At 44.0% G+C, this 23,924-nt stretch overlaps 1 protein-coding gene and 1 long non-coding RNA gene across 2 annotated transcripts; one reads left to right on the top strand and one right to left on the bottom strand.

Moving 5' to 3' along the window:
• Positions 1–12,580: 12,580 nt before the first annotated feature.
• Positions 12,581–15,339, bottom strand: LOC123106730 (uncharacterized). The gene is made up of 3 exons (XR_006451450.1): positions 15,274–15,339; positions 14,275–14,641; positions 12,581–13,109 (listed from the first exon to the last, which is right to left on the bottom strand). It is a non-coding gene; the product is annotated as an uncharacterized lncRNA (long non-coding RNA).
• A 526-nt stretch (positions 15,340–15,865) lies between these two features.
• LOC123102687 (mitochondrial import inner membrane translocase subunit TIM22-3) lies at positions 15,866–22,054 on the top strand. Its single transcript, XM_044524108.1, has 5 exons — positions 15,866–16,237; positions 17,786–17,850; positions 17,954–18,026; positions 18,143–18,196; positions 21,522–22,054. The coding sequence occupies exons 1-5, from the start codon at positions 15,985–15,987 to the stop codon at positions 21,749–21,751; spliced, it is 675 nt and encodes a 224-aa protein (XP_044380043.1). The 5' UTR covers positions 15,866–15,984; the 3' UTR covers positions 21,752–22,054.
• Positions 22,055–23,924: the final 1,870 nt, after the last annotated feature.

Genomic DNA, 23,924 nt, shown 5'->3' with positions numbered 1-23,924 from the left:
TGGCCTCGGAACACTGAGACCGAAAGGTCGAGCGTGAATCATATAGTAGATATGATCAACATATTGATGTTCACCATTGAAAGCTACTCCATTTCACGTGATGATCGGTTATGGTTTAGTTGATTTGGATCACGTGATCACTTAGAAGATCAGAGGGATGCCTTTCTAAGTGGGAGTTCTTAAGTAATATGATTAATTGAACTTTAATTTACCATGAACTTAGTCCTGGTAGTATTAGCATATCTATGTTGTAGATCAATAGCTCGCGTTTAGCTCCCCTATTTTATTTTTGATATGTTCCTAGAGAAAACTAAGTTGAAAGATGTTAGTAGCAATGATGCGGATTGGATCCGTGATCTGAGGTTTATCCTCATTGCTGCACAGAAGAAATATGTCTTTGATGCACCGCTAGGTGACAAACCTATTGCAGGAGCAGATGCAGATGTTATGAACATTTGGCTAGCTCAATATGATGACTACTTGATAGTTTAGTGCACCATGCTTAAACGGCTTAGAATCGGGACTTCAAAGACGTTTTGAACGTCATGGACCATATGAGATGTTCCAGGAGTTGAAGTTAATATTTCAAGCACATACCCGAGTTGAGAGATATGAAGTCTCCAACAAGTTCTATAGCTAAAAGATGGAGGGGAATAGCTCAAGCAGTGAGCATGTGCTCAGATTGTCTGGGTACTACAATCGCTTGAATCAAGTGGGAGTTAATCTTCCAGATAAAATAGTGATTGACAGAATTCTCTAGTCACCATCACCAAGTTAGTAGAACTTCGTGATGAACTATGATGTGCAAGGGATAACGGAAACGATTCCCAAGCTCTTCGTAATGCTGAAATCAACGAAGGTAGAAATCAAGAAAAATATCAAGTGTTGATGGTAGACAAGACCAGTAGTTTCAAGAAAAGGGCAAAGGGAAGAAGGGGGACTTCAAGAAGAATGGCAAGCAACTTGCTGCTCAAGTGAAGAAGCCCAAGTCTGGTCCTAAGCCTGAGACTAAGTGCTTCTACTGCAAAGGGACTGGTCACTGGAAGCGGAACTGCCCCAAGTATTTGGCGGATAAGAAGGATGGCAAAGTGAACAAAGGTATATTTGATATACAAATTATTGATGTGTATTTTACTAGTGTTTGTAGCAACCCCTCGGTATTTGATACTGGTTCAGTTGCTAAGAGTAGTAACTCGAAACGGGAGTTGCGGAATGAACATAGACTAGTTAAGGGTGAAGTGACGATGTGTGTTGGAAATGGTTCCAAGATTGATATGATCATCATCGCACACTCCCTATACTTTTGGGATTAGTGTTGAACCTAAATAAGTGTTATTTGGTGTTTGCGTTGAGCATGAATATGATTTGATCATGTTTATTGCAATACGGTTATTCATTTAAGTAAGAGAATAAATTGTTGTTCTGTTTACATGAATAAAACCTTATATGGTTACACACCCAATGAAAATGGTTCGTTGGATCTCGATCGTAGTGATACACATATTCATAATATTGAAACCAAAAGATGCAAAGTTAATAATGATGGTGCAATTTATTTGTGGCACTGCCGTTTAGGTCATATTGGTGTAAAGCGCATGAAGAAAATCCATGCTGATGGGCTTTTGGAATCACTTGATTATGAATCAGCCGATGCTTGCGAACCATGCCTCACGGGCAAGATGACTAAGACTCCGTTCTCCAGAACAATGGAGCGAGCAACTGACTTATTGGAAATAATACATATTGATGTATGCGGTCCGATGAGTGTTAAGGCTCACGGCAAGTATCGTTATTTTCTGACCTTCACAGATGATTTGAGCGGATATGGGTATATCTACTTAATGAAACACAAGTCTGAAACATTTGAAAAGTTCAAAGAATTTCAGAGTGAAGTGGAGAATCATCGTAACAAGAAAAAAAGTTTCTATGATATGATCGCAGAGGTAAAATATTTGAGTTAAGAGTTTGGCCTTCAGTTAAAACAATGTGAAATAGTTTCACTACTCACGCCACCTGGAACACCACAGTGTAATGGTGTGTCCGAACGTCATAACCGTACTTTATTAGATATGGTGCGATCTATGATGTCTCTTACCGATCCACCACTATCCTTTTGGGGTTATGCATTAGAGATAGCTGCATTCACGTTAAATAGGGCACCATCTAAATCCGTTGAGACGACACCGTATGAACTATGGTTTGGCAAGAAACTTAAGTTGTCGTTTCTTAAAGTTTGAGGTTGCAATGCTTATGTGAAAAAGTTTCAACCTGATAAGCTCTAACCCAAATCGAATAAGTGCGTCTTCATAGGATACCCAAAAGAAAATGTTGGGTACACCTTCTATCACAGATCCGAAGGCAATATATTCGTTGCTTTGAATGGATCCTTTCTAGAAAAGGAGTTTTTCTCGAAAGAAGTGAGTGGGAGGAAAGTAGAACTTGATGAGGTAACTGTACCTGCTCCCTTATTGGAAAGTAGTTCATCATAGAAATCTGTTCCTGTGACTACTGCACCGATTAGTGAGGAAGCTAATGATGATGATCATGTAACTTCAGATCAAGTTACTACCGAACCTCGTAGGTAAACCAGAGTGAGATCCGCACCAGAGTGGTACGATAATCCTGTTCTGGAGGTCATGTTACTTGACCATGACGAGCCTACGAACTATGAGGAAGCGATGATGAGCCTAGATTCCACGAAATGGCTTGAGGCCATGAAATCTGAGATGAGATCCATGTATGAGAACAAAGTATGGACTTTGATTTACTTGCCCAATGATCGGCGAGCCATTGAGATTAAATGGATCTTCAAGAGGAAGACGGACGCTGATAGTAGTGTTACTATCTACAAAGCTAGAATTGTCGCAAAAAGGTTTTCGACAAGTTCAAGGTGTTGACTACGATGAGAGTTTCTCACTCGTATCTATGCTTAAGTCTGTCCAAATCATGTTAGCAATTGCCGCATTTTATGAAATCTGGCAAATGGATAAACAAAACTACATTCCTTAATGGATTTATTAAAGAAGAGTTGTATATGACGCAACCAGAAGGTTTTGTCAATCCTAAAGGTACTAACAAAATATGCAAGCTGCAGCGATCCATCTATGGACTGGTGCAAGCATCTCGGAGTTGGAATATACGCTTAGATAAGTTGATCAAAGCATATAGTTTTATACAGACTTGCGGTGAAGCCTGTATTTACAAGAAAGTGAGTGGGAGCACTACAACATTTCTGATAAGTATATGTGAAAGACATATTGTTGATCGGAGATAATGTAGAATTATTATGCAAAGCATAAAGGAATGTTTGAACGGAGTTTTTCAAAGAAAGACCTCAGTGAAGCTGCTTACATATTGAGCATCAAGATCTATAGAGATAGATCAAGACGCTTGATAACTTTTTCAATGAGTACATACCTTGACAATATTTTGAAGTAGTTCAAAATGGAACAGTCAAAGAAGGAGTTCTTGCCTGTGTTACAAAGGTGTGAAGTTGAGTAAGACTCAAAACCCGACCACGGCAGAAGATAGAGAGAGAATGAAAGTCATTCCCTATGCCTCAGCCATAGGTTCTATAAAGTATGCCATGCTGTGTACCAGACCTATTGTATACCCTGCCCTGAGTTTGGCAAGGGAGTACAATAGTGATCTAGGAGTAGATCACTGGACATTGGTCAAAATTATCCTTAGTGGAATAAGGATATGTTTCTCGATTATGGAGGTGACAAAAGGTTCGTCGTAAAGGGTTACGTCGATGCAAGTTTTGACACTGATCCAGATGACTCTAAGTCTCAATCTGGATACATATTGAAAGTGGGAGTAATTAGCTAGAGTAGCTCCATGCAGAGCATTGTTGACATAGAAATTTGCAAAATACTTACGGATCTGAATGTGGCAGACCCGTTGACTAAACTTCTCTCACAAGCAAAACATGATCACACCTCAGTACTCTTTGGGTGTTAATCACATAGCGATGTGAACTAGATTATTGACTCTAGTAAACCCTTTGGGTGTTGGTCACATGTCGATGTGAACTATGGGTGTTAATCACATGGTGATGTGAACTATTGATGTTAAATCACATGGCGATGTGAACTAGATTATTGACTCTAGTGCAAGTGGGAGACTGAAGGAAATATGCCCTAGAGGCAATAATAAAGTTATTATTTATTTCCTTATATCATGATAAATGTTTATTATTCATGCTAGAATTGTATTAACCGGAAACATAATACATGTGTGAATACATAGACAAACAGAGTGTCACTAGTATGCCTCTACTTGACTAGCTCGTTGATCAAAGATGGTTATGTTTCCTAACCATAGAAATGAGTTGTCATTTGATTAACGGGATCAAATCATTAGGAGAATGATGTGATTGACTTGACCCATTCTGTTAGCTTAGCACTTGATCGTTTAGTTTGTTGCTATTGCTTTCTTCATGACTTATACATGTTCCTATGACTATGAGATTATGCAACTCCCGTTTACCGGAGGAACACTTTGTGTGCCACCAAACGTCACAACGTAACTGGGTGATTATAAAGGTGCTCTACAGGTGTCTCCAAAGGTACTTGTTGGGTTGGCGTATTTCGAGATTAGGATTTGTCACTCCGATTGTCGGAGAGGTATCTCTGGGCCCACTCGGTAATGCACATCACTATAAGCCTTGCAAGCATTGCAACTAATGAGTTAGTTGCGGGATGATGTATTAGGGAACAAGTAAAGAGACTTGCTGGTAACAAGATTGAACTAGGTATTGAGATATCGATGATCGAATCTCGGGCAAGTAACATACCGATGACAAAGGGAACAACGTATGTTGTTATGTGGTCTGAACGATAAAGATCTTCGTAGAATATGTAGGAGCCAATATGGGCATCCATGTCCCGCTATTGGTTATTGACCAGAGAGGTGTCTCGGTCATGTCTACATAGTTCTCGAACCCGTAGGGTCCGCACGCTTAACGTTCGTTGACGATATAGTACTATAGGAGTTATGTATGTTGATGACCGAATGTTGTTCGGAGTCCGGGATGAGATCACAGACATGACGAGGAACTCCGGAATGGTCCAGAGACAAAGTTTGATATATGGGATAGTAGTGTTTGATCTTCGTAAGGGTTCCGGAATTCACCGGAAGGGGTTCCGGATGTTTCCCGAAATGTTTGGGCACGAGAACACTTTATCTGGGCCAAAGGGGAAAGCCCACGAGGCTTTTGGAAAGTGCAAAAGGAAGTTTTGCGGAGACCATAGGCTAGACGCCAGGAACCCTGGCGTCTAGGGGGTAGACGCCGGGAACCCTGGCGTCTAGCCCTGGAGTCCGAGAAGGACTCTTGCCTTTCGGGTGAAACCGACTTTGAGGAGGCTTTTAATCCAAGTTTCGACCCCAGGGCTCAACATATAAATAGAGGGGTAGGGCTAGCACCAAAGACACATCAAGAAACACCAAGCCGTGTGCCGGCAACCCCGTCTCCTCTAGTTTATCCTCCGTCATAGTTTTCGTAGTGCTTAGGTGAAGCCCTGCGGAGATTGTTCTTCACCAACACCGTCACCACGCCATCGTGCTGCCGAAACTCATCTACTACTTCGCCCCTCTTGCTGGATCGAGAAGGCGAGAACGTCAGCGAGCCGAACGTGTGCAGAACTCGGAGGTGTCGTTCTTTCGGTACTTGGATCGGTCGGACATGAAGACGTACGACTACATCAACCGCGTTGATATAACGCTTCTGCGAATGGTCTACGAGGGTACGTAGACAACACTCTCCCCTCTCATTGCTATGCATCACCATGATCTTGCGTGTGCGTAGGAATTTTTTTGAAATTACTACGTTCCCCAACAATATGTGGATATGAGGAAGTGGTTGAGGGCTTTTGGAGCATATCACTAAGCATTTTGAGCAAGCAAGCCACTAAGCAACACCTCATCCCCTTTTAATAGTATTGGCTTTTCCTATGGACTCAATGTGATCTTGGATCATTAAAATGAAAAGGCAGAGTCTTGAGCTTGAGCCAATATGTGTCCTTAGCATTTTGAGGGGTCCACATTCCTAGTCCATGCCATGCCAATCATTGAACTTTCTGAATGATCATCTTGAAAGAGCATTAGTTCAATGAGCTATATGTTGTTAGGAATTACCAAAACCACCCAGGGATAGTTGCACTTTCAATTGTGTCTGGCAACTACAGTTGTTGCCATGCGGCAACTGCTTTGCATTGCACATGGCGACTGCAGTGCACTTTCCACATGGCAAACTTTGTTTACGAATTAACATTTGACATTGATACTTTCTTAACAGCAATTACACTTCATAGTTTGAACTTTTTTGCACAATAACTTGTTGTGCCCAAGTTTCTTATCCCACTATCTTATTCTTCTAGCCACCCCTGAGGAGATTTCTTTGTCCCTCGAAGAAGCTTACCATAGGATTGAGCAGGAAGCATTAAATAGCATGTCCTCATGGAATAAGGGCCAAACAAGTTCTAACGTGCCTACTGAGGCAGTATCCGAGGATGCCGTTAGAAGTGCAACCCCTGGATCTATGAGGCAGACAAGGATAGTTCACGCACCACCAGTGGATGACTTTGAGCCCGATGTTAAGGCTACAAAGGAGTAGACCCAACTATACGGTATTGTCAAGTGTTTCAGAAATGCGAGGTCGAACAGCAAGCACATGAAGGAGCTGAAAGCGTAATATCCACACCACATAACTCCTTACTTGCTTTTCTCTAATATTTTTTGCCCTTTTGGCCATGCGTTGTTTATTTTTATTTTTATTTTTTTAGTATACATGATTCTTTCATGTTATATCATTTTCATACAGCTCATGTTTGGACAGAACCAAAATCATACAATGTGATGCGACATACGTCAACCTGGGTGATCTTGCTGAGTCTGTGAGGCCTACTGGTAAAATGTCAAAGAATGTAGTTGCGTGTGGGATTGACTTCATCAACAGGCATGTGGACATTTGTCCCGACAAGATGACCATGCAGTACAGCGTGACCTGCAAAATATGGGATGGTTACTTCCACCATAAAATCCCGAGGAAGCATTTTTTCACGCATGGTGATTTCAAGCTCACACTGAAGAAATATGTGAGTGTTTCTTCTTGTTGTAGATGTTTTACTTTTTTCCATGCTATGTTTTGTCAATAGTTATACTTGATATGTGGGTTACATACTGTTCGTGACATATGTTTCATGTGGCAACAACTGCACTTTGTTAAGGAAGTGTGAACTTTTAATGCAACTTATGTGGCAACTTCACTTAAAATACTGGGCAATTTTGTTTACCCATGGATGGCAACTTTTGATAATTACACATGGCAAATGAACCTTTTTCCATGTGTCCATTATGTCCACTTGATGCTTGCTTTCCATATATCCCTTATTGCAAGTACATCATTCTGTTTTGATGTGAAATCCTTTTTGTCTTTTCTATTTTTTACTTGCAGATCATGTTCCCCATGTTCCAGCTGCTTGCACCAGATGACCCAGATGACAAGTGTGGTCACCACTACACCATTTGCCTTAACATGAAGAACCAACGTTTTGAGGTGTTTGATTCAATCCGTTTAGGAGCTAATGAAGACCTTACTACTCATGTTGAATTCTTCATCAACAACCTGAAAGAGACCTGGAACCGTCATTACGAAAACTCAAAGGTCTAGATCAGTCATTTTCCAATCGAGTATGTCATGACTGAGAAGCAAGGAAACGGGTAACTACTATCTTTTTCATGTGTTCTCCACCTCAATTTTAAACCTTTTCATCTCTTCATCAAAGTTTATCATGTTTCTGTTGGCATGTGTTTACCTGTTTGTTTCGTTTTAGGCATGACTGCGGGTTTTACATGTTGGAATACCTTGCGACATGGAAAGGTCGACAAGTCCCTGTGATCACAGCTGCAATTCTCGTTGAGCTCCGTAAAATATATACATGGAACTGGTTGATGAATGAAGATTTCAACTCACGGGCTTCAACACAGGAGTTCATAGAGGGAACTGTCAAATCCGCAAACAAGAAGTACAAGTGATCACGTGATGCTCCATACACATGTCTACCTTAAATTCTGTGGTTGAGGAATGTAAGGTATCACCTTGTTCTTTGGAACTATGTCCGTGTGCTATGTTATGACTGCATCCCCCGTAGCTGTAGTATATAGTGTTGGTGTGTATGTGCCGTTGAATATTTGTAATATAAGTGTGGACCTGAACCTGCTTAGGTGTGAAAAGAACTAATTTTATGTTCACTATTATTATGTGTTTGTGAATGTGACTACCAACTGGGAGTTTGAATGCGTTTATGATGCTTCAAACATGGCAAATATAGTTGATCACACACGGTTAGTGCAAGTAATCATTTCATTTGTTTTGGGATTTTGAAGTGATAACTATATCGGTTAGCATGGTAGTTCATAAGCAACTATTCTCTCTCATGTTTTTGCACGTGATCATTTCAACTAGTTCGTACAAAGTATGTATACAATACAATATGTGTGAAACAAAAACGCGTGGACTGAAAACGGAAATCTATGTGATGGCAGATTCGGTAGCAATTACATGGCAGATTCAGTGGAAGTTGCATGGCAGATTTAGTAGCAACTACATCGCATATTTAGTCATGCATACATGGCATTTTTTTCAATTTCTACTGTCCACCAACAGTCATTCTCGCATTTTTTTAAACCTTGATCATCCACGTTACAAAATTGTCACCAACACCCAAGTTATAATCCTTCACAATTGCTTACGGATTGCCTGTCCCTTTCTTTGCTTTCTTGTGCTTTGCTTGAATTTCCATCCCAGATTTGTATCTCACCTCTTTTGGATGCCCTTTTATGATGGAACGGGACGGGTTCCTGACCTGAGTTTGTGTGCTTGCTGTTCCAGACCCTACCTCCGAGTTTTCATAGGATAGACCCATGGATGAAGGCACACTTGAGGTGCGGGGGAACCTGTGTAAGGCTTCTTCAACCTTCCTCTTCTTGATCTCATCAAGCTCTCTTTTCAGGGCCTTCCTGTGCTTTTCTGCCACCCTTGCTGTCTCATCACTCTTGCATGCTTCATCTATTAGTTCACCATAGTTCTTGGTCAATACAACATGCCTCATGGAGTCCATGGTTGCCTCTGGTTTGTCATCTTGCATAGCCAAACTGCATTTGATGTTTGTGGCCCCAACGCATCGTCAGCGTCCCAAGTCTATCGCCGTCGTATGAAATGGCGGGGCAATCGCGTGAACGCGTGCATGTCCATTATTTTGAGTATGTGGCAACACACAATCCCGTCACGTTCGTATTTGCAGCATTGGCAATAGTATTCACCTTCATTTATTGAGGCCTTCACAAAGTAGTTTCTTCCCTTGTCCGGGTCTTCAGGTTCTGAATCGGACATGCCCATGAGAGTACACACCTTGAAGGTCTGTTCGCCAACCTGGTAAGTTGTGTACATGTCGGCACACTTTTTTTCTTCCTGGAATCTGCATGTTTTGTGCTCGTTAAATTCTTACTAGAGGCATATGTGCGCTTTGCTGCGCCATCTATTTTTCCGATTTGTTTGCTTGTTAATTCTTTTATATATTATTTGTTGCTCTATTTGTGGGCCGGGCGTTGTTGTTAATTTTATGGGCATGTTGTGTTCTTTTTAAACCTTGCACAGTGAGACAAAATCCGAAAAGAATCCGCTACTTTTTCGGCCTCAAGCGAGCGAGATTGATTTTGAATCAGGTTGACAAAGGAAGGATGAAAGAGGGAGGGGAAGGAGGGACCAGGAGTTGTGATAAATATCTTGTGGGCCATGGCGTGTTGAAGAAGGCGACCAAGTCGTGAAGATGGGGTCGCCCCTGTCGAGCGCCGCCGCTAGCCATGTCGGACTACCCCCCCCCCGCTTGCTCTTCCAGGACCCACACATTACCATCGTTGGACATTAATTACCGCCACGGAGAAGGGGAGAAAGATGGAGAGATGGGTGGTGCATGCAGCATGGTGCTGGACTGGCAGCGCAGGTGCAACCGTGTGGTGCTGAGGTGGCCATGATGGGTCAGGCTAGCAGCGCCAATACTGTGGCCTATCACTTTGATAGGCGTGGATAGTCAGCCACATCACTAATTTCCCTTATACAAAATATACATGAGCGCCAGGTAGGACTGAGGACGTCTTGAACCCATGGGCATATGAACCTGCTTTTTAAAAATGCATTTTAAACACGTCTTACAATGTTAAAAATTCCGGAAAAAAATTCATGCATACATCTTTGCAACATGTGTGTGCGGCACAAATTTTTGTGAACTTTTTCTATTTTGCCTCCACGAAAAAGACAAATTTTAGTGCTCCTAAATATCGTTCCACGAAACATTTTTTGTCTTTTTTACAGAGACCAGAGAAAAAGTTGCTTTTCCGTGAAACTTTTTGCACGCCCATAGAATGTGATGATGTATACGTGAAATTGTTTTCAAGTTTTTTTGGCATTTAGAAATGATTTTTTTTCTAAAGTGGGTTCATGTACCCATGAGTTCATCCATATACTTTTCCTATACCAGATGTACATTAGCTACATGTAACCTTTTTCTCAAAAAAAAGTAAGTGACACATAGCCCATCAAGTGTTGGACACATGTAATTGGATGATTGACCCAAACGACAAACAATACCATAGTTGAGACACTAATAGACGTCGTCCATTTGACCCTCACCGCTGGAGCGCTCACAGCTCTCACATTCTAGGGAGCTTAGATACTCTAGTGATATTCTTTTTGTAGAACTTTTGTTGAGGTAGGTCACACCATAGCAAACATATTGAAATCAACGATGGCAGAGAAAGCTTTTTTCACATAATTTTTTGTATTATTTGTTTCCACATGGCAACTGCAGACTATTCAACATGGCAACTGCAGATTATTTAACATGGCAAATGCAGTTTCTTTCACATGGCAACTACAGTTTATTTCACATGGCAACTATAGTTTATGCGTCTAATGTAATCATGGGGTATTTTTTAAACGATCAACATGTCAAAAGATGGCAACTACATTGCATTCTACATGGCAACTACTATCTTCATGGTAGTGCAACGGCATCATGTTGTTCTCAATGCACATGAGTTCATCTTACATGTGAAATACAGTTTGCATTATACATGGAAACTATACTACATCCCACATGGCAACCACAACACATTCAAAATGGCAGCTACACTTTGTTTCACAACAAGCAGCAGCTAATATTTTTTACAACTACAGAGTTTTTTATTCCAGTTTTTTCATTCTGTTTTGCATTCATGTGTTCACTACAGATGTCAGCTTCAAACCAGCAGATATGGCAAACATATTTTTTTAGCATTTTTCAATGTTGAATGTGTCGTGTCATACATGGCAAATAAGACCGTAAGATCGTTCACTTACTTGTTAAATATCTTGTTGGTGTATATCTTGCTCATCTGCCTCTTCATCGGTAAATATGTTAGCAATTTAGGCTTCTTGGGTGCGGTGTTTGCTTCTTGTTGTAGCTTAGATCCCAGTATTTTCTGCTGCAAAGCTGAATATTGCTTGGCAAACTGCAGCAATGAGTTGCCAGGGCTCACGTAACGCTTCAAAACAACATTGAACCCCTCGCTGCGTCTCGTAGTCTGCAGAAATGGAAAGAAGCACTGCATGAAGTAGGGCGGCACCCAGTACATTCGCTTCTCCCACAGGCTATTAAGTGTCTCGTTGTCTTGGACTTGGTATGTTTCAATCATAGCTGTCCAGCTCCGTTCAAACTCCTCCATCGTCAAGTTGTGGTCCACACACAACTTGAATGCCTTGTGTAGCTCTGGACGGTCAACAAAGAATGGTCCTAGCGTCTCTTCAGCCTTCTTAATAATATGCCACCTGCAGTGCCTGTGCACTACCAACAGAAATACCTCCTCTATGCCTGCACACATTCTAAAATCCTGGTCTGTTATTATGTTCATCGGAGCAAGTCCATCCATGCATTTCAAGAAGGTTTTGAACAGTCAAGTGTAACCATCTGTATCTTTGTTTCGAACGAGACCGCAACCGAACTGCAAGGACTGATTGTGGTTATTTATTCCTATGAATGGAGCACAGGGCATCTTGTACATATTCGTGAGATATGTCACGTCGAACGAAATGCAATCAGGGAAATGTTTGTAGGCTCTTCTTGCAGCACCATCCACCCAGTACATGTTTCTGACACGGTCCTCATCGTCCAATCTTATCCTATAGAAGAAATCAAGATCTGCTTTTGCTTTCTCTTCGGAGTAGGTGATTGTGTCTTCTATGTCAGCCAACCTGCTCTCTCTATGGTACTTTGCCTTTAGGTTTGTGACGTCTACTGGTATGTAGGGCATGCTACTCAGACTACCATCTCCGCTATGGACCAGGGACAATATTTGGACCATTCTTGATGGACCGACGTTACAATCATGTAGCAACCTTATGAATTTCTTCTCGACGGGACTTAATCCTCTATGGGCGCTCAGAAATTTTACTAGGTCAAACTTCTTTATGAGGTCGTGGTTGTGTTCTTCGACATATTCGGTGACCATCCACCATGCTCCATATGTGTTTAGCTTCATCCGTACAGGGCATTCCGTCTTGAGAATGATGCCTCTCTTTCGTTCAGGCATGACAGGCACAACACCTTTACCCTTCTTGTTCTTTCGTGCCTTGTAGCACCTTATCTCACCTCTACTGCACTCGTTAGTTTTTTTATTTTCCTATGGCATTTTGTGTTCACCGCAAATCCATGGAACAATGCATATCTCTGGTAGTATTCCTTGGCATCTTCAAACGAACCAAATCTCTGCCCAGCATATGGTGGTTGAGGTGGCACAATTTCCGATTGTCCATTTTCTTCTCCCCCTTGCGTTTCGTCATCAGTTTCATCATTCACTTCAGTATTGGCGGCTGTTTCATGTGCTCGAGTGTTGCTTGTGCTGGCGTGCACAGGCGTGCTTGTCGTCATTGCTCCAACGGTTGCCAGTTTCTGACACTGTTTTTGCATTGTTTGTGGCAACATCGGTGACTTGTTCGTGGAACGCCCTTTCCGTGTGCTCTGAGGTTCCCGCAATAGATGTTCATGCAACGTTGTTGATTGTAGTTGAAGCTCCTGCAAAAAAATAGGTATGTGTGTAAGCAGTATTGCTTGAATGGCATATTCATCGTAATGAAATACAACAACTGCATCTGATTGGCATGATATCATTCATACATGCAAGCCTTGAGCATCTGCATCTGGCCATGCATGGCAACTGCAGTTTTTCAGCCATGGCAGCTACAGTTGGCCAAATATGGCAGCTGCAGTTGTCAAGTCATGGCAACCAGTATCTTAACATCAAAACTTGCATTCTAGATACGAGCCCACAAGGCAAATGCAGTTAATCACAAATGGCGTATACACGCAGACAATAATTGACAAATCCGGATGACCATAGACGACTAATGGACGTATTCACTTGGTGGCAATCATAGTTTGCCAACATCATCGTGACAAATCCACTTTCCCCAATGCTTTTCCACAAAAGCAAATGCACGATTTTTATTGGTTCACATATTTACCTTGTTCTGCCGCATGTGTTAATCGAAGTTGGTGTGTCACTTCAATTTGGTGTGTTGTATCTGCAATACCGATGGCCTGTAATGGTGAAGCTTGCCATGAGACCTTTGCTGCTATGGTTTCACCATAACAACCTGCGATGATGTGCAGTTGGTCAATGCATGGCAACCATAGTTTCTATAACATGGCATATGTAATTGTTCAATCATGGTAACTGTAGTTGTTCACACTTGGCAACCAGAGTTGTTCACACATGGCAATCATAGTTGTTTAGTCATGGCAACTATAGTTGTTCAAACATGGAAAGTGCAGTTGTTAAGACATGCCAACTATGTGCAATCACGTGTGGCCACTGTCAGTCATACATTAAATTTGACACACGCAGTTGTCCACATGTGGCAAATATAGGTGACCAGACTTGGCAAATGCACTTTCCATCATTTTTTTCTATCTATATCAGCAACAAACGCCAATGTCATTTTTTTTTCAATTTTCGTCACACCACGTAAACATCAATGTCACCCAATTTCCTTTTTCTGATACATTGTCCGCAAGATCACTTCATGCGACTCACATGCGTACGATGTTGATGGCAGGTATCCGGTTGTCGCCTGTTGCCACATGCTACATGATGGTCCCGCATTTTTTCAAAAACTCGTAAGTCTTGCCATTCTTGCAAGTTTTTTTACCACATCAGTATGCTATTTTTATGTGTTACCTTGATTTGCCACATTTGCTACTTGAAGCTGGCATCCCGTATATCTGTCGCCGATAGCCCATGTGTTGCAACTTGCCACAGTATCTCTGTCTGTGTGGTTATGTCATAAGAACATGCGAACAATAACATTGTAGTACATAAGTAGAATGCCATTTTCAAGCCCACAAACATGTCAACTGTCATTTTTCTGATCATGCATCGTAGCTATGTACGTGTACTGCTCTAGTAGTGGCAGTCGGTCCTGCGGAAATGAGTTGATTGTACTCTACTGCATCTCAAGGGGGCGCTTGCGGCCTTCGAGAAAACCAAGGATCAGTCCCGTCTTTATGATTCATTTTTTCTGCTTCTCCCACTGTGTTTTCAGTCACTGCATGAACAAGAACGCATTACTATTCGAATTGCATTTTGCTGTTTCCACATAAAAGGAAGCATGACAATCTTATCACATTTCTTGCATAAACAACCAATACAACATGGCAAGTAGGAAAACATCGCAACCGTGCATTTCTGTTGATAGGGCATGCACATTCATTTTCTTTTCTACAGTTTGGATGGCAACTATCATATTGAACTGCTGGCAACAACCAACATAATATGATGACAAGTAATAACATAACATGATGGCAACTAACAACAAAGATAGGTGGCAACTAATTCTTTTCCCTCCATATGTACCGCCCAAATTGCTCTTTTCTGCCCTGATCTTAGTGAATCCTAACTCTTAGTGAATCCTACACATCCTTCTCGAGCACCTACCGGTAGCAACCCCAACCTAAAAGCTTAGATCAGATCTAGGATAGAACATGGCAGATTTTGTGTTCGTTGGAGGGCAAAGGGGAATAAACATGAACGGCCGGAATTCATGTTAGTTGTAGATCCACGCAATACAAATCTGTGGTGTGTTTGCCATAATAGTGTGAATCCAGTCGCCATCTACGTGGGCAATCTGGAAGTGAAATTATTGGGGCCAGGGGAAGGAGGAGGAGATAGGAGAACAACCTGTTAGCTCGTTGGCGTGTTTTTCCGTCGATGGGGGGGGGGGGGGCGATAGAGATCTGTTCTGATTGCCATGGCAACTAGAGAAGGAAGACGATGGAGGTAGAGGAAGATTGGCCGATTCAGAGGTTGGAGACGACGACGGACGATGGCACTATGGTTCGTAGGCGGATAGGGATGACGGGCGAGAAAGGTTGTGCGGGCCGCGGGATCGCTCGCCTGGACATGTGGCGATGGCGCCACACATCGGACATGCGAGTTGTGGCTTGGTGCGCCCGGACGCCGTTGTATGGGCGGGGTTGTGTCGATGCCACACGGGACATGCGGCACACCCCTAGATACCACAAGGGTGGTGGATATCAGCGTCCTAAGAGAAAAAGTCAAATTTAAAAAAAAATCAAACCAAGGCCGGATCTGATTAATAAAGTAATGAAAAAGGGTAAGACACGAAATTTTGCCGAGCCGACGACTCCATCGTCATGGATGATCGAGAGATCGTCCAGGAAGTGGAGCCATCGGGACATGATTACATGACCCTGAGCGATCGTATTTGCGTTGCTCGCATTGCACGGGCAAAAAACAGTAAAGCTGAATCTTACGAAGTTAAAAAAAAGCTGAATCTTACGAATACGAAGTCCCACTGCCACTGTACCCGTGACGAGGTGCTGCTGCGGACACACGCGAACAGCAGTGTCACGAGTACGACCGACGGCCATGGCGAGCGGCGACCCGAAGCCGGACGAAAACTACTCCTCCGATGGCGGTGACACCACCGACGCCGAGTCCTCCGACGAGTCTCCGCATCAGCCGCGGAGGCCCCCCCGCGCCAACCCCATCCTGACGCGCCTCTCCGTGTCGCGGAATCCGAGCCCGCTCTCCGCCGCCACCGCGGCGCCTGGGGTCTGCCTCCTCCGCTTCGCCTGGGAATCGGCCGCCGGTTCCCTCGTCGGCGCCGTCGTTGGATATGGTAACACCCCGTCCCTCCGCCTCCTCGTTCGGCTCGACACGTCCGTTAGGGTTAGGGCTCTGCGATCTTTGGTCCTGGCTGGCTCCCTTTCTATTCTAGGCCTCTCGTAATTGGATAAGGTTATGTCTAATCTGCGGTGTGCAATTCAGCCCTTAGTACTGATTGTCCACACGGTCTATAGTTAGTATCATTCATAAGGCACTTGATTCTGGTTTTTCTTTGTTAGATTCGCAGTATACTGTGCCAGTGTTGAGGACATTTAGGAGATAAAGCTCAATTGCGGCACACAGTGTGTTGTTTGGGTTTCATGTAGCTGATTATAATTACATGTTCAGGATAGTTGAACTTGTAGCAATTTTGTTGAATTTGTGTGACACTGGCACCAAGGATCATGGAGTAAATTGTTGATGGATTTTACAGTTAACCGCAAATAATTATTCCTCATGAAAAATCACGTGGTTACTTAGATTGAAACATGTGCGAAATTTCTCAGAAATGTTGGCAAAACCAATTTTTTTTGCTCCGTTTATACTTGATTTAAGGCCTGGCTGCATGCAGACGTACCTATCTGGAAGCTGCAGTATGTGTTTATTCCTTGCAATAAAATAAAATAAAATTACTTGCTAATGCTTCCAAATGAAAAAATTTGTTACAGAACATGTGCGGGTTCTCAGAAAATTTGGTAGATAACTTTCTTTTGGCTCATACAAACATACCGAACTAGATATGGACACACTCAACTCATATGTTTACTGTGTGTTTGTGCTGTGTTCACACAACTTGTTATGGACTAACAACTAAAGTAAAAGCAACTCACAAAGGAACAATGGAGTTACACACCTAGCTCAGTTTTTGGTTGCTAATCTGTTACCAGTGGTTTGGGCACAGAAATAGGTTCACGCACATGCCTAATTTTCGAATACAATATTTGGATTTTGTGTCATCCATAGAAGTTTTTGGATGCCCAAAATCCAAAGCATGTCAATTGTCAAATCTGTTTTACCTAGACCTGGTGATTAATTGGTAGATTAGATGCTCCCGACGTTGCATTCTCATGCAGGGTCTTTCTTAGTAAAGGAGGTATGTATGGAGCTTGGCGGCGTCTGTTATCATGTTAAGTTGCTCGACATGCATGGGTGGTACTTAAGTACTTAACCACTGGTCTAATTTTTTATAAATAAACCAATTGCTGCTTTGTGCACTCCACCACTGACAGTCAGGCTGAGGCCCAATGAACCAATCACCAACTAAATGCCACCTTAATTTGTGGATAACAAAAATAGCCTATCTAGCTACGGCCGTTACCACCTTGAATATAACAACGTAGATCTTTTATGGAATATGGTAGTGAATCTGGTGGTCATGTCAAATCAATTCAATCATTTAATGCTACCTGTAAATTGGAATTGTTTCAGCCTTGTGTGTTCATTGTGCACAATATTTTTGTTTGGCATACGTGCTGTCAGGCTGCCCTGCTGTGTATCATCCTTCTATTCGAAACACAACAATATCTCTTTGTTATGTTAACTATATCTGGTGACCTTTTAGGAAAAGGTTTGGTTACTACAAAAGGGTTTAAAGGCTCATTTGCTGACGCTGCCTCTTCTGCTAAGGTATGATGATACATATTTCATTGTTGGATACCAATGTTCATTTCATTTGTAATAGATTTTTCTCTGTTAACCATCATATTGAGAATTTTGTCTGATGTTCTAGATATTTGCTGTTCTTGCCGGCGTTCAAAGTTTGGTTTCTTGCTCTTTAAGAAAGCTACGTGGCAAAGATGACGGTCTGTCTTTGATGCCCCCTTTAAGATTGCGCTGCTAGCCTGCTACCTTTTTTGAAGTACTTAGGGTGTATAAAATGACAAGGATGACCATTGACTTGTGGATCTTTTGTCTGCAGTTATTAACGCAGGAGTTGCAGGCTGTTGCACTGGCCTTGCTTTGAGTTTTCCAGGTAAAGTTATAGCAATGCAATTAATAGCTGGAACTATCTAAATTTACAGGTTGTTCCTGGATACCTTGCCCAAAGACTATGGTTTTGACATAGTTTAATGTAGTTTAACAATAAGAGTGGGAATGATTTGCCTGTTTTGTTCTAGTTGCCTAGTGTGGTTATTTGGATAAAAATCTTACCTGATTGGCAACCCCAGTGTTGGCTGCAAACGTGTGCTGGTGTCATGGTGGTTTCTGGACTTGGGATTTATTTTGAGAGCACACATAGCCTTTTAGGTCGTGGTTAGATATCTGGCATCAGCTGCAAGTTTTATCAGGCTAAAAAATTGATCGTTTTGAATTCTCCATCAGTTGCTCACTTGCTTCTGTAATCTCTCGTGGTTTAGCGCATGTTGCTAATGATTTCCGAATTAGTTTGGTGTTACATGGCACATTTTCTTAGTTCTTACAGTTTTGATGTCATAGCTTTTTATTTTGTCTCCTTGGTTTGCCTTGCCCCCTTGGATCCATTTATGCATGCACAATTGCTGGCATGGAGGGTAAAGCACGAACCACAAGTACATGGCTGAACGATACATGATGGTGAGTAAGCCCTCAAACAAAGTAGAACATAGAAAAGAACGGACAACATACATCGGATGGAAAGACACGACGAAGATGAGCAAGAATACAGGAGGGCCTGAAGACACCACCACTCCACGACCAACGATAGGCTCATAGGCAACACCCTCAAGAAGGAAATGGCGCAAAGCGTCACCGTCCCCGATGGAATGAACAAAGGTTTTCACTCGGAACCTTTGTAGGGGGGAAACTGCGACAATGTCCTCAAGGGGAAAGTAGTACCCAAGGACGCCGTCGCTGCCGGCGATGAAGCACAGAGCTTTCACCCGGTTGTTACCTTGAGGCACGAAGAAGTAACAAAGTCGGCCGCTGCTACGAAGCCAGGATCTCCATAACCAGATCTGCGCACCTTCACTGCCACAGCAGAGAAGACGCCAAGGCCACCCACCGCAACACCTCTCGCCGCCCACACGACCAAGAAGCACAACCACCACTGTGCCACCCGTAGACCCGCTGGAGAGCCTACCGAGTAGCCCGCCACCTGAGGCCGCTGCCCCGGCATCCCTGTCCAAACCTCTCACCAACGGCATAACATGCGGCCGCCGCCGACCGAACGGAGGAAGACACCTCCCCACCTACCATCAGGGTCCCACCACAAGGTCGGTTGGAGGGGGGCCATAGCCGGGCAGCATCGCTGCCACGGCTGAATTGCCCGTCCTGGGGGACACCCAACCCCTGCACTTGGGCTCGCGCGTCAGCCACCTGCCGGCAGAACCTTTGGAGGGAGCGGCAGCCAGCGCCCCGTCAAGATTTGGCTCCTCCAGATCTTAACAGGGATCTGCCCAGGAACCGGCACTTCCAGTCGCCGGGCGGCCTCAGCATCGCCGGCCGCATCATCCTCTGAGACCCCAAACAATTGCCAGCCCCATCGTAACCCGCCTAGGGCTACCATCTCGCACGCCCTGCGTGCCCGTAGAGAAAGGCAAAGCCTTGGCAGCCGCCATGACTGAGCACTGCTGGGCAGCCATTGCTGTCGGCCACTGCCGTCCTAGGCACAACAGAAGCTACCGGCCCGCTCGCTAACCCCTACCGGACGCCAGATCTGGGCAGAGCCTAGGTTGCCGCCATGGCCACCACGAGCATGCCCCACCGCCCAGAAGCCAGCCATGCCGCCGAAGACACCGAGGGTGTGTTTGGTTGAAGAATCAAGTGGAATGGAATGTAATGGTTCCATCTGTGTGTTTGGTATGAATAATGAGGTGGAATGAAACGGTTACATCTCAATGTTTGGTTGATGGAATGGAATGAGAAATGTTCAAATTAGTGTTTGCTTTTCTGGCTATATATGCAACATTAACTGTATTTTCGGAAGCACTTTATTTAATTTTGAAACAATGTTTTATTTTCTTTTCATCACCAACAATTTATATTTTGCTTCACAATTATGCCAAATAAATAACATCAATAGTCTATACACAATCATATTTAACTAACAAATTTAGAAAGAATCATCAATAAATGGTCCATGGCATGCACAAATTTACAGTCGTTGCAAAAGGCAAGAACAAACATGTACAAATTTCCATTTAGGATCCCTAGTCTAGCAAATGCACAAGGGAGAGAGGACGATGGACCAGAGCCTGATTCTCTTCCGTGGTGTAGCCACCGCCTGCCAATTCCTCATGTTGTGCCGCTCAACAAATCGAGACGTGCAGTGCCTGGCTGCCGCCCAGCAATTGAGGCCGCCACCTGCAACCACCAGCCACTACCACAGCCCATGAGGTGCTGCTCCTTCTGCTGCTGCCGCTCTGCCCAAGCTGGCAGCTACAGCCGCCGCCCAGTTGCTTGATCGTTGCCCCGCTTGTACCTAGCCGCCACTGCTAGGTCACCGCCCGCTGCTGCTGCACGCCATCACAGAGGAGAGACGAGGGGGAGTCTAGGGACAGCCCTCGCCGGAGAGGGAGTAAGGTGGGAGTGCTTGCCGTCGTCGCAGATCCAGAGAGGGAGAGACGCTGAAACGAGCGTTCTGCTTGGTCCTCTTGACAAGGTTGTCAGAATCGTGATTTTGAATCCAATCGGAGCTCTGATGGTAGGATCGCCAGTCATAGAATCTTAACTATTGGGATCGTAGAAACATAGATTCTACTAACTCTGTTTGGATCATAAAGTCGTATAACAGAATTGCGATTCTGACAACCTTGCCGCTCGATTGGAGGCATCGCTTGGATCGGCATAATCAGGGAATACGCCATTCCCTGTTCCTTGGACAGATCAAACACCGGAGTGGGCCTTGGGTGCGGAACCAGCCCATTACATTCCACTTGGTGACCCCAACCAAACACACCCTGAGCGGCAGCACCACGACCCTTCCGCCGCTGGGCTTTGCTCGGTCGCGCCCTTCGGCGGCGGCAGGGGAGGAGGAGGAGCCCGGTGGCTAGGGTTCCCTCCCAGTCGCCTACAGGAGCGACGTGGGAGAGAGGAGGAAAAAACAGTTCTTCCTTATCGTATCATCTCTGGCATGTAGATTAACTCATGCATACCAGTGATCATTGTACAGATATATATTTGCTGTTGGTTGGTCATTTATTGTACGGATAAAAATTGAGAAGTCCCTCACCAATTGTGCTGAGAATACAACTTCTCTTTGTGCTTTTTGTAGGGAGTGGGGCAGGAGTTAGTGTTTCTGTTTTCTCTCCTGTAGCATAAATAAACTGCTTCATATGTATTGATCACCTCAGTACCATATTTTCTGCTGTCTGTTGCAGGTGCACCGCAAACTCTGATTCAGAGCTGTCTGGCCTTTGGAACTTTCTCGTACATCATAGAAAAGCTCAATAGACAGCAACCTGCGCTTGCGCTACCGTCAGCTGCTGGCCTGAAGGATCTGAAGGCTGGTCCGAGTGTTCTTCCCCCCTTCACGCTTAACATGCCGCACGATGCGATGGAAGGCTTCTCTTTGTTTCAAAACTTTTTGTCAAAGTTCCGAGAAAGCTGAAGGACCTGGGGGCATGATACTTTGATGTCTGTGCATGTAAATGCATCGGGCTGAGCTTTTTGTTTCCAGTTTAGTGTATCGCGAAGGATGATCATTCTACTCTGCCTTTGAACAGTTTTGCAAATTACCCTCCAGAAGGAAAGCAGCTTAGCTGGTGACCTGATGAATAATCGTGTATAACCTGGGCAGCAGATTGCCTGAATCTTTGTGATAGTCCATTTCTAGCGAATTCTCTTGTATATGACGGGTACTCCTGTAATATTTCATCAGGTCTCAGAATAAGACTAGACTGATAATTTTCAAGGATTGTCTTTTTATTTAAAATTTTCCCAGGAGTACGCAACTGCATACCATTGTTTTAGTTTTACTAGCAAATGTGTCTGCGTTCCAATGCGAGAAACGATCCATCCGTATCACCACTTCTCCTCTTTGCCCCTTACGAATCTGTGTTGTCACTTCTCTCTTCTTTTTTTTGAAACGGAGGCAAAGGCCTCGTATATTAAATAAGGAGAGAAGAGTTTGTTATAACACACACCCAGAGTACGGCATAACAATTATCCTCGCAATAGAAAAGACCCTAACTTCTTTGCCTCGACGATGATGCTGTTGAGTAAAGTTGGCGGAGGTGTGCTCTTATGCCTGAACACTCTTGTGTTTCTCTCATTCCAAATGACCCACAACACAAGCATGGTGATCGAGGCCTTCACTTTTTGGTTGGTGGTGCCCACGACACTCGTGTTCGCCCACCATGCCTTGACTGAGTCAGAACGAGCTCCACGCAGACGTATCCATGTCGTGTATGAGTAATTTCTGAATAACCAAATTCCAAAGACTCAGCGTGAAGCTACACCTGAAGAATAGATGGGTTCCACATTCTTGCGCTCCCCGACACAAGGGGCAGGGGCCACAATTTGGCCAACCTCGCTTAGCCAGTCTGTTGGCGGTTCAAATTCTATCTTGCAGCGCGAGCCAAGCAAAGGACTTGACCTTCGGTGGGGCCCAAGGCTTTCAAACCATTTGGTCCATGGGGGAGAGGACCAAGCCCAAAAACTATGCCCTATAAGCATAGGCCGCAGAGTAATACCGAGAGTCCGAGTGTTTCCATATTATGTTCTCCTCGGCAAGCTCATCAAGATGCACCTCATGCAGAAGCATCCAAAGGGTGAAGAATTGTATTACATGTTCGGTGGAAACAACCGCAGGCGGCCTGGTTTTGAGGATCCACGCGTTTTCGTTGAGGGCCTCCCGTACCTTCCAATGTTTCCGTGGCGAAGACTCGTAATTGAGAGGAGCAACGTCCTTAGGGTTGCGTCCAAGAAGCCAAGGGGATTCCCAGAAGGGTGTCCTCCCCCCATTCCCAACCTTGATTGTGGTGCAAGCATAGAAGAAGTTGAGATCTTTCTCATCACACAGGTTATCTGTCCCAACCCACAATTTTGTTTGGCTCCTTCCATTCATACCAAGACCACCGCAGTCTCAATGCCCGCGGGAACTTATAGGTGTCGAGGAACCCAAGCCCACCATAAGCAAGTGGCCGAGTGACAATGTCCCAATTGACCTTGCATTTTGCCCCGGTTGTCTTATCTTACGCGGACCACGGGAAGGCCCTCTCAAGCTTGTCGATGTTTTGAAGGATGATGGGTTGTATGACAAGCGGCGTGATGAAGTAGATCACTTGGAAAGCGAGCACCGACTTGACAAGAGCCGCGCGCCCAATGGTGGTGATGTCCTGGCCCTCATATGTTGTTAATCTGCTTGCCACCTTGTCCACAAGGAATTGCAGGTCAACGAGCTTTAGCTTGCAGCAGGAAGGAGGCCCTAACAACCGGTAACCCTTGGGTAATGCGCCCAAATCAAGGTTACCGCACCGAATCGGAACCATCGAGCTCTTATGGAAGTTGGTGCACAAACCGATGACATCCCCAAAGCCTCTTAGAATAGTCGCAAGGTTGTCCACATCAGTTTTGATCGGAGCTACAAAAACGATTGCGTCATCCGCATAGAGGGATTTATGGTCCATGACTCCTCTCCCTCGGAGCTTATGAATGTTGAGGAACACAGTAATTTTAAAAAAATAATTCCTACGCACATGCAAGATCATGGTGATGCATAGCAATGAGAGGGGAGAGTGTTGTCCACGTACCTGTTGGGAAACGTAGTAATTTCAAAAAAA

The sequence above is a fragment of the Triticum aestivum genome, chromosome 5A, assembly GCF_018294505.1.
Source record: "Triticum aestivum cultivar Chinese Spring chromosome 5A, IWGSC CS RefSeq v2.1, whole genome shotgun sequence".
NCBI classification, from domain to species: domain Eukaryota; kingdom Viridiplantae; phylum Streptophyta; class Magnoliopsida; order Poales; family Poaceae; genus Triticum; species Triticum aestivum.
The sequence above is the reverse complement of the archived record's forward strand: the minus strand, read 5'-3'. Positions and strand labels throughout refer to the sequence as shown.